This window comes from Seriola lalandi, unplaced genomic scaffold, assembly GCF_002814215.2.
Source record: "Seriola lalandi dorsalis isolate HSWRI2012SDOR001 ecotype SW California unplaced genomic scaffold, Sedor1 jcf7180002053619, whole genome shotgun sequence".
NCBI classification, from domain to species: domain Eukaryota; kingdom Metazoa; phylum Chordata; class Actinopteri; order Carangiformes; family Carangidae; genus Seriola; species Seriola lalandi.
The window spans coordinates 57,233-68,062 of record NW_019524172.1 but is presented as its reverse complement, the minus strand read 5'-3'; the positions used below and the strand labels follow the sequence as shown (position 1 = coordinate 68,062).

Below are 10,830 nucleotides of genomic sequence, written 5' to 3'. Positions count from 1 at the left end.
GGGGGGGTGTGTGTGGGGGGGTGTACCGCCCATTAATCTACAGTGACTACTTTACATGTGTAAGAAGGAGCTCGTTTATTCTCACCTGTCGCAGCTTTAAAAAACGATTCTAAAAATGTTACCCTATATCATGGTGAGGTAATAATGAGTCATGGTGTCTTTTTAGCTCACCAGTGGCGTAATATAACTAAGTACGTTTATTAAAGTACTGTATTTGTACAATTTTGAGGTACTGTACTTGAGTACTTCCATTTCATGGTAGTTATACTTATGGACGGATTGTGACACAAAGGGCCCCTTTTAAAGCCCCGCCACCCGATCCCTTGGACCCATGGGCCTGTGCCTGATAGGCTTGTTCAGTAATAAATGCTTCTACTCCAGTACATTTCTGAGGAAAATACTGTACTTTTTACACATCTACATTTATCTGACAGATGCAGTTAGTAGTAACTTTTAAAACTGAAATTGTACATTAAAGAAACACATAAGGTTACAATAAATAAATAACGTTGTGCTCTGGGACCCAAAAGCAGGTTAATCCAACCATGGCAAACATCATGAAAAAAGTCTTAAACGTTAGTTCATCAAAGTGGATCTTGATTGATTTTTTATTAGGCATTCAGAAAGTGTAGGGTCTTGCAAGTGACAGATGGGATCAAGAATGGGTGAAGCAAAGCAGGAGACATATACCAACTTTTATTCTCATGTGTGGGTCAGCTGGCATAAACACTAAATGCTGCATTTCCCATAATGCAGCCTAAATCGCCTGGTGCCCTCAGAAGACATCATAGAACTGTTTTCACAGACGGCGTGGTAGGCTACTATTTATGATGAGAAAACCGAGCTATGTGTTAAACTCACCATCATCTATTACATAATCCTTAATCAGTAACTAGTAGGTATTCATTAATCAGCATTCAGTTTCTGATTTATTCCTCGCTTGTTCAGGATTTTGTGTTGAACAATTTCCCCTCTCCCCTCCTGGCCAACTTGCAAGGTGAACAAAATGTCCTGCAGCCTCAAATCACCCATCAACCATCTTCCATGTCCTCTGCAGTGGAGCGATCACTGACGTACAGGCCAAGAAAAACAGAAAGGCCCATTACCCGCTGCTGCTTCAGATGTGCTAATCCTTGCTCTTGATCATCTCTGCAAACAGAATTCCACCTTTTTATGTGGGATACATGGTTTGTTTTCCTTTCACCCAATCTCAGAAGAGACAGAGATGAGGCCCAGAGATGGAACAATGCTAGCTCAGCATTTATCATAACTTCAGATGGCATTAATGGAGTACAAACACATTTTTTGTGTATTGGATCTGTTCAGAAATACAGATGAAAAACAATTTGTGTTTTGGTCTATTTCCAAAATGGTTCTCAGGTGAACAACCAAATGGATCTATTACATCTAATCTATTACAATAGATAATGCACCAGTTAAACCAAGGAGACATATTATGTAACATATGCTACAGGTATTATGTGTATAATGACTAACCTCATTCAGATCATCTCAGATTTCAGGACTCTTACCCAAGCTACACCCATGGGATACATCCATGTCCATCAGCAACTTTAGCTTTTCATTGTGGGTTCATTTCTCACATTCCTAAGGTCTTAAAGACTACACTGTTACATAAGTAGATTATATGACGCACTGACTGAATGAAAGATGACAAAGATACTATCAGCAGGGCTGGACGATATTGTTGAAAACATTATGTATATACAGTATATGTATCAAATCAATCAAATCTATGCAAAATCACAGATAAAGTCATTGCTTTCACACATGAAGGCAATACATTTTTCATAATTGTGACATTCTTTATGTGTCAAATATTAACTTTAACAGCAAAGTTTGCTAAATTTGAATTACAGCTTGCTCAAATTTATTAATCATTAACATAAATTGGTAAAACAATAACAAGATCATATAATCTTGATATTATGTTTGTGCAATTCAATGAACAATATAATTGAATTATGTCCCAGCCCAATTGGAGTCATGTTTACATGACAAACAGGGTGTTAAGTGACATTAATTGCTACTGCTGATATCAGCAATTGCTTTGTTACACTTTATATTAGTTGTTTCCCAGTCATTTGTCCCAGTCATATGTCTCAGACAGACATGTCACTTGAGGAAATGTAACAGGGAGGAGTGAAATGTACTTCATAACTTTGCTCTTATCTTTGTATTGTTTGGTTATCAGGCATAAGGAAGTCCATTCAGTTAAAAACGCCCTAGTTAGTTGCTCTAGCATCTTTCTTTAAAGCTCCACAGCAGCCAGATGGACGGAGGTCTGAGGGATGATGAAGAGGACAGACAAGCTCTGGCCGTCTAGTCTGCCGCTTATCTGCTCTGCCGGCCCTTTTCCCAGTCCAGCCCTGATAACCCAGGTTGACTAGCAAAATACAGGATATGACCCAATAACCTTGCAAGGCAGCAAGGGAGCAATATTGTTTTATTAGGGGAGGTCTTTTCCGTAAACCTTCCTAACAGATATCAGTTCTCAAAGGGCTCGATGAACGCAGTCAGGACAGAGTTTTTACAGCAAAGGTATTTGTTGCTATGCAGTAACAAACAGCCACAAGTTAGAGACAATAATAAAATAAGAATAAAACAGTCACTGTTATCAGCCAAAACTTTTCACAATCAATTTACCAACATTGATCAGTTAATGTTACAGTTTAGTGCACACACACACATTAGCTAGACTGTTAAGTGATGCACTAAAATGAGATGGACAAAAGGTCAATGTTTGCAGATTTTATTACATCTCAAATTAAAGCACCAGGTGTGTACAATATATCTAACACATTACTAACTGAAAATGACAGTTCTTTGTCATTTAGCCAGACTTACAGCAGAGACATACTTCCCCTCTTCTTCACCAGACAGTTTTCTGTGAGAGTCCAGACATGGCACAGGTACAGATGTTAAAGGGTCTGGGGTTTGCTGGCCACTCTTGGAGGGGGAACTCATCCCCTTGCTGTTGTTTTGTTGTTGGTTCTCTCCACTGGCCATTTGCCTCTTCAAAATCCCACTGGAATATATGGACAAGTCAAATGTATTATCATGGAGAATTGCAGTGGAAGGATTAAGATATGTCATATTCTACCATGTTGTCATGTTACCAAGTCATCTTTGTAGCTAATATTACTTACTCTAACGTGCCTTGGTGACAATTTTAAAAAGAAGGTGGTCTGTGGAGTTTTCTTCCACAGGGCACCTTTAAGGCATAAAGGAGGGATATGTAATGGTGTTTTTTTTTTGTCAATTAACTGACATTTCATAGTAGTTCCATCATACTTAGGCGTTTTAGCAACATTAAGAATATTTGTCATTTCTTTCTCTGAACCTTGTCCCTTTCAACGCTGGTTGATTGTTATGTTAGAGATACTGGAAGTGTATTTGACTGTTTTAATGACTAATCCTGTATGAGCACATTAACTAAACCTACAATATGAAATGTTTAGCAGTGTTCATACACAGTTAAATTCCAGGCCAGGAGCCATCCCACAAGAGACCATAAACATCTCCCAAAATAGCAGAGGGTAGCACTGGCCCCCTATAGACAAGGCAACCATTTTGCACTACTTCCTAGGCAGACAGGCCCTGCCCAGTTTTGGTCTTTAATCAAAGATCCTTTACAGCAGAACAATTGGGCCACAAGGCAAATCTCAAACAAATCCACCCCTCACTGTACCCCTCAGTCGACCCCCCACCTCACCCACCTCACCCAACCCACACCACCTCAGCATAGCGAAGAACCAGCACTCAGCAGAAATGTGCAAGGATCACACAGTACAATAGACAATTTGAGTTGTGGTAAGTTCAGAGAGCTCTGACTGCTCAGTTTAGACAGGCATCACACTCCAAAATGTTGTGTGGTTTTATCATGATCAACGATTATGGAGTTATTGTGAAAAGCAGAAAAAAAATGTAATTCATCTTCTATGTAAATAATTCTAAAATGTGCTCGCACTGTGAATCATTTTACAGTTGCAGAACCTCAGGGTTTAATGTAGAGGAAAAGTGTTGCAATCAAGTAAAAAGTGAGATTTTTTCACTGACAATCTGGAAGTCATCTAGAGTTCTGTGTATTAAGGATTAAACATTAAACACTTGAAAGGAAGCAATCTTTCTGTTAAATCACCAAGTAAACAGCTTCTGTTAATGCTTACTAGCAAGTAGAGAGAGTTCCAGACAGAGAGGGACAAATCTATGACTTTACCCGCTGTTATCTTTGTTTAGAAAGACTACAGATTAGAGATCTGTTCAGTACTGATCAGCCAAGATTACCTCTCATTGTCAGGAGTGTACAGATTCAACTTTTATGTTGCTGCACTGATCTAAGCTGCCACTAATACATTGAATATTTGAGTTGAGCTAAGGGTATTCACGTCATTTGCTTTTTCCTGTTGGGTGAACAGTATCAAGCTGCAATTGTTTGTGCTCACACCATGCCTTGCCTTTGTTTCTAGTTAAATGACATCCTCCATAGCTTGGCTTTCTACAGCAGCAAAGTGAGGGAGTTTCTCTTGTGGCTGGGAGCGTCAGGGCCTGAGAAGGAAAAAGCTTGTAATTTCACTTCCCTTGCAAACTAAAACTATGCCTTTCAGAGGAGTGGAAATTATATAAATGTGAACTGTCAAGGCCAGTTTTACTATGTAGCCAATATTTAATTTTGGGCACAATTGTACTGCACTGCAGTACAAAGTTAAAATACAAATCCTGTTTCCCATGCTACTTCCAAATGACCTTGCCATACACTTTTAACCACAAAACCCACAAGCACACATGCTCATCTCTCTATAGAGTTTGACTCATCAATCCTATAAAACATGCTGACAGTTGTCCTCTTACAAGAAACTCTGGACAGCTGTCTGACTTACTTCCCTGAGCATCACGTGAAAAACACAAAGCCTGGTTTTCAGAAGCACACATGCTTCTTTTTATGGATACTTCTGAGTTGCATTCTAAGTGCTTGTGGTAGCTTTTCTCTTAAATATGGATAGAACAAACATTGATTCAGATAATAAACTGCAACACCACTGAAGCAAAAGTCTGAAGGCAAAGTCAACCATCATCAAATACACTTTCAACTACCTTTCTCCAGATGTGTATTCTCATCATGAAGGGACAGAGCCACATCTAGCTATGTGACACTGCTGTGTCTCCAAGTTTATTAGTGTTTATTACACTCAAGGAAACACAATAACCGTAAAAACAGAAAATCTGTCCGTCTGTTCTTAAACATTTATAAAACAGCATAGCTTTCACCTCTTCATGAACTTCTGTGCCATTTTGAACTTCACTGCTGTTTTGTATGGGCCTGTTAAATAAGCCCATATAAAAAGGCAATAAACTAAACAGATTCAAGTCATCGCAGCAGGTCACACCGTGGATATAACACAAGTTAACAGCAGGAACACACCTTTCACAGTGGTTGTGCACCACCCATTATGTTAACATGCTGCCACCACCTAGTGGTACAATTTGAAAAGTACACTTCATAGCTTCATTAACACACTTAATGAGCAGTACATCTGAGATCACTGTTTAAACCAGCTTTCACTTTCAGTTTCCTGGGCAAAGCTTTTTCCTAAAACCATTGTTAATGATTGCAGAATAAATATCTATGCAACAGTGTAGACAGAGTGCAAATTTTCATTGACAATCAGGGGGGTCAACTTTTTCACCAGGGTGAAAGGGAACCCAGTACAATGCAGGCACATGCTTCAGTGAACTAAAATATTACAGTTCTTAAAGTATCGTGCTTGTTTAACTAAATCTGTCAAATAATGTAGTGGAATAAAAAGAACAATATTTCCTTCTGAACTGTAGTGGAGTGGAAGTGGAAATATAAGTATCCAAAAATTCTACATTACAGCAATACTTAGACTAAATGGACTTAATTACTTTCCACCACTGCTAATGCAATTACTTTGCCTTCAGCACACATGGATTTTATAATATAATTATATAATTATTATATTGGTAATGAAATGCCTAGCCAACATTATAATTGAAAGGACGCGCCATCAGCTAGCTAACTTTAGTTAGCTAAACTGTAACTTAAGCCAAAGTTAGAAACTAGCAAACATTATTGTTGATCCATATATACTTGACACAGTCTACTTCAGAAATGCTGAATCATTAACTATATTTTTTACACCCGAGCTTTTTCTACTGTGACGTCAAAATATCCAGAGTTAAAAAGGGCTATAAATACTAATGATAATTATTTAGGAACTTGTTGAAAAACAATATTATTAATACTTTGCACTGATGTACTGATCCTGTTTGAAACATGTAACATTTTCCTTGGCTCTCTGTTGTGACTGGTTACCTTACTCATTTCCACTTCGTACTTGATGTCACCAACAGAGGTTAAATAATGCACACTGTAGGCACTGTAGTTAATTCATTCAACCCACCTCCAGATCAGAACTGACTAGTGACGAGTCACAGGATGTATCTGAAAAACAGAAACTATCTACTCTGATCACTCGCACTGTCCTGTTGAGAGGCTGGTCCTCCGCCTCCTCCTTGGACAATGTCACCTCTTTTAGACATATCTGCAAACAGAACACAACTGTTTCTACTTGTATTCACTGACTAAGGAGGAAGAAAAATATGCAATGACATTTTAAAAGAAAGAAAGAAACATTATTGTTCTTGCACACAAAGAAACTTATTACTGTTGTGAAAAGTCTGTCACAGCAGATTCTTTGCTTACTTTTCTTGCAGGGTGAGTATTGACATCCATGTAATGGCCCATTTCAGTCATCTTCTGGAGATTTTTACAACATTAAAAGATTAAACATGACTCAGCTAAGCTGATACATTAATGAGTGAAATAGCACAGTGAGTAAAACCCTTTATTGTCAATGTTAAATATAAAGCAATTAGTTAATACTTTCTTATTCAGGAAGTCTCACTGAGATCAAGATTTAAATGAAATGCAAGCAGTAGCCTTGCCTACGCAATTAGCGTAACAGAATATTCCTGTATCATTCCTAAGGCTTAGGAAAGCCAAAAAAGCAGCATAAAGTTCAAAGAAGACTTACTTTTGTTTCTGCTGACTTAACTTTTTGTTTTCTGTGTTTCTTCACAACACCTTTCTCCTCAGTGAGAATGCCTGAGCCACCCAATAGGCTCTCTGTGTCTGGAGAAAACCTCATAAGGTGCTGCCTGGTTCCTCTCTTGCTCCAGTGGAGGACTAGAATCTGATGATGTTGAGTAAAAGGTCAATGGATCACACCTGATTGAAAATCAGTACAATTCACATACATTTAAGCTATTCAAGACATTATTTCAATCTAGCTGTACTGCACACTAGCTCTGATTTTAATGGGAATATATGATTCTGTTATGTCGTTTTTTGGCAGCTGAATCCCTGAGCCTAATAGACTTAGTTGGAGACAGTCTTACTGTGCTGTTCAAGGATACAAGAAGATCCAGAATAACACAGCATATTGCTGACAGCAGCCATGGCATGACTCTCAGAAGAAACTCAGGCTGAGTGTCGTAGAGGAGTATGGCAGCAGTGTAGAGGGCACCAGCCAGCGAGCACAGCAGTCCTGAGAACATGTAGGCCTGGGTCAACATTTGTCCTCTGTACTAAAGGGGAAAAAGTAAATGTCATTCCTTTCAAAGTGATCTATTGCTGGGAACAGATTTGGGAAGGCAATAAGAACATGAAGTTGAGTGGCTATGGCATCAAAATACTTGTGTACTCTTTGTAACTTACGGCTCTGCAGACTGCAGGGAATCTGGAGGTACAGGCAATGACAAAAGAGATCAAGCCCAGTATGTAACCAAGGATTTCACTGTTGTCCTGTTAAAATAAGCGTTTTGACATGCTAAAACATTACATACAACATACTTTAATAAAAATATTTTATCAGAATTGACTAAACTGGAAGACATACATTTCAACAAGTTTATATGTGCATGTTTATAAGTTAAGTGAATAATTACTTGAAGGGGGACATTCAGAAGTTTCCTCCCACTGAGAGTCCTATCTGCCGTGTGGTGGCTAACCCTGGACTTCAGAAAGCCTCCTGCAACCACCATCAATATGCACACCGCAAGGAGGTGCTGTCTCCTCCGTCTCTGCATCATCCTCAGCCTCCTTCCTAATAGAGAACACACACATGAGATACGATGGTTGCAGTTGGAACCAGTTCAAGAGTTGTCCTGTTCACTTGTTTGCTTGTCTCTGGAGCTCCTCTGATAAGTCTCCTTACAGTTTTGCCTAGAGGGTTTGGCCAGCTAGGTGCTAGTACTAAAACACCTTTGCTACCTTTTTGCACTTTGTTTGAACATTTGAACAAAAGATCTGGGTATGTTCATATTTGCATTATTATTATATGGCTCTAAACCTACCTCTCTTTGAATTCCAGCAGAAGAACACTGTGAAATAGCAAGACACAACATTGACAGCATCCACTGTAGCAGCAAGAGCACCCATTAAAATCTAAAGAGGACAAACCAAAAGTAAGTTAATTGTGGCTGCAATAAATTAAAAGTACCACGAGTAAATCTGTTACCTGAATATAAAGCTGTCTAGACAGAATGGCTCCAACAGTGCTGCACAGGTTACCGAGGAAGCAGTAGAAGAAAATGACGGTTTCTCCCGGATTTTCTCCACCACATTTGCACTTCTGATGCACAAGCCTTAAACAATTTGACATAGCCTATGTTTAATGGAAGAGAACAGTTTCAGTAGCCTAAATCGCTGAAGCAAACGTTGCAATGAAAACTACTTACACAAGGCACGACAAAAGTAAAAGCAGCGCAGACAGAGAGCTGAAAGCGATGGGGATGCAAAGTTTGTCTGCCTCATCAGAAAAACAGGTGGCGATTGAATCCACGTAAAAAGCGAGCAGATTAGTGGAGTAATTGTTCGAGCCTTGACCGGTTTTCTCATCAGCAATCATCTTACGCCCCCCCATATTTATTACAAATACTTCTACATTCCGTGTTACTGAAGGAAAAAAAACGGATTCACGCACCGATTCAGCCATGCAAGCAACGCGCGTCAGACGCACGATCCAAAGGCTTACATATTTAAAGGAGGGGTTTACCTAGTATGACAAAGGTATGTCTTCACACTGCAGAGGGAGGCATGACTCCAGCAGCAAAGAGCGAATGGCAGAATGCCCTTACTGTGCATCAGAGGAAAGATGCCACCTTGCCCTGTAACAACAGAAATACATGCATTTTAATATAAATACAAACGTATATAATTAAATAAGGAAATGTTCAAGTTACAAAGCATGATATTAAAAATAATGTTACAAAAACTAGGCTGTTTCCACCTGGTTTCGAATTAGCAACCAAAAACATTATTACATTATAACCACCTGTCAAAACAGGTCACTGTGACCAAGCCAAAGCCACAAAGGGGTTATTAGCTACAACTATAATCATAGTGCTTCCTGGATTAAAACGCTGATGGATAACCTTATTAACTTCGAAGAGTGATGAGCAGAAATTACTTACCGATAACAGTTTCCGTAGTGTAGTGGTTATCACGTTCGCCTAACACGCGAAAGGTCCCCGGTTCGAGACCGGGCGGAAACAACTTTATCCATATTCACAGAACCAACCTGATGTGATAGTGGCAGTCTAGATGGTCGCAACAGAGCGAATGTCAGGTGATGCAACAACATCCAGCACACACAACTTTGTGTGATCTTTCTGCTGAATGGGTTAAATGGATGAAAACGCTTATGATCACACAACTCAAGGAATCCTGAGTAGTGTCCCAAAGGCACTGGGTGGAAAAAAGTTTCTCCATTCAAGGTTTTATGGAACCACGCGAAGACAGACAGTGACTGTGATTTGTAACCTTTATATCTCCACTTGACTTATTATGTTACCAAAAACATCGTTGGAAGGCTGGATAAAAACAACAAGAAATCAGTTCATGTCAGCGACAGTGAATGTTGGTTTGTACATGTAGCATTAGTAGACATTAGCATAGTCGTCCGTATCTCCACCTTCCCAAACGGGGAAAGTTTCCTTATTTCCTCCTGAAACAGCGCATCTACAGCATTGCACCAGAGCAAAGGTCACATAATACAACAACATCCAGTAGAAACCACCTTTTACAATCTTTCTCAAACTTAAGTCACAGTGACAGTGACAGCCTGCTTATCTTCATTGGATATGTTGGAAGGCTAACACTCTGTGTCGTTGTCAGCAAGTGTGGATGTTCAGATAGGAAGGGGATGGCTCCTCTCTCCTGCTGTTTTATCTATCATTGCTTAACCTGTTACACGTGAGCTCAAGCCAAGCTCATGCCAGGGACAGCAAACATGGGAACCATTGAACCAGGAGCAGCCTCATGGTTTCCACGCTGCTTTTGGAACTGGACACCAGTTCTTCACTGATGAATGCTGCAGGAGTTGAATGTGGAAAAAGCTTATGGGCACATAACTCAAGGAATCCTAGGTAATGTCCAAATGGCACCAGGTGAAGAGTGCAACCCGGTAAATGCACCAGCAATCCGACAACATGGCAGATGTGGGTGATGTGACAGTCCTTGTTAGTATAGTGGACAGTATCTCCGCCTGTCACGCGGAAGACCAGGGTTTGATTCCCCGACGGGGAGAGCTTCTTTGTTTCCTGCTGAAAGAGGTCACCTAAATCATCGCACCAGAGCAAAGGTCATGTAATATAACAGCATCCAGTAGAAACAACTTTGTACCATCTTTCTCAAACTTAAGTCACAGTCACATTGACAGTGACAGCCTGCCTATCTCCATTGGATATGTTGGAGATAGGCAGGCTGTCACGCGGAAGACCAGG

At 39.8% G+C, this 10,830-nt stretch overlaps 1 protein-coding gene and 1 non-coding gene across 2 annotated transcripts; one reads left to right on the top strand and one right to left on the bottom strand.

The window, feature by feature from the left end:
• Positions 1–676: 676 nt before the first annotated feature.
• On the bottom strand, positions 677–10,540 carry tmem44 (transmembrane protein 44). The gene is given in 12 exon segments (XM_023401362.2): positions 677–2,899; positions 2,901–3,049; positions 6,447–6,587; positions 6,749–6,802; positions 7,080–7,238; positions 7,462–7,632; positions 7,763–7,849; positions 7,993–8,150; positions 8,401–8,491; positions 8,565–8,691; positions 9,102–9,213; positions 9,520–10,540. Coding segments are annotated over 11 exon segments (1,275 nt in total). The 5' UTR covers positions 9,191–9,213; positions 9,520–10,540; the 3' UTR covers positions 677–2,850.
• trnav-aac (transfer RNA valine (anticodon AAC)) lies at positions 9,528–9,600 on the top strand. Its single transcript has one exon. It is a non-coding gene; the product is annotated as a tRNA-Val (tRNA).
• Positions 10,541–10,830: the final 290 nt, after the last annotated feature.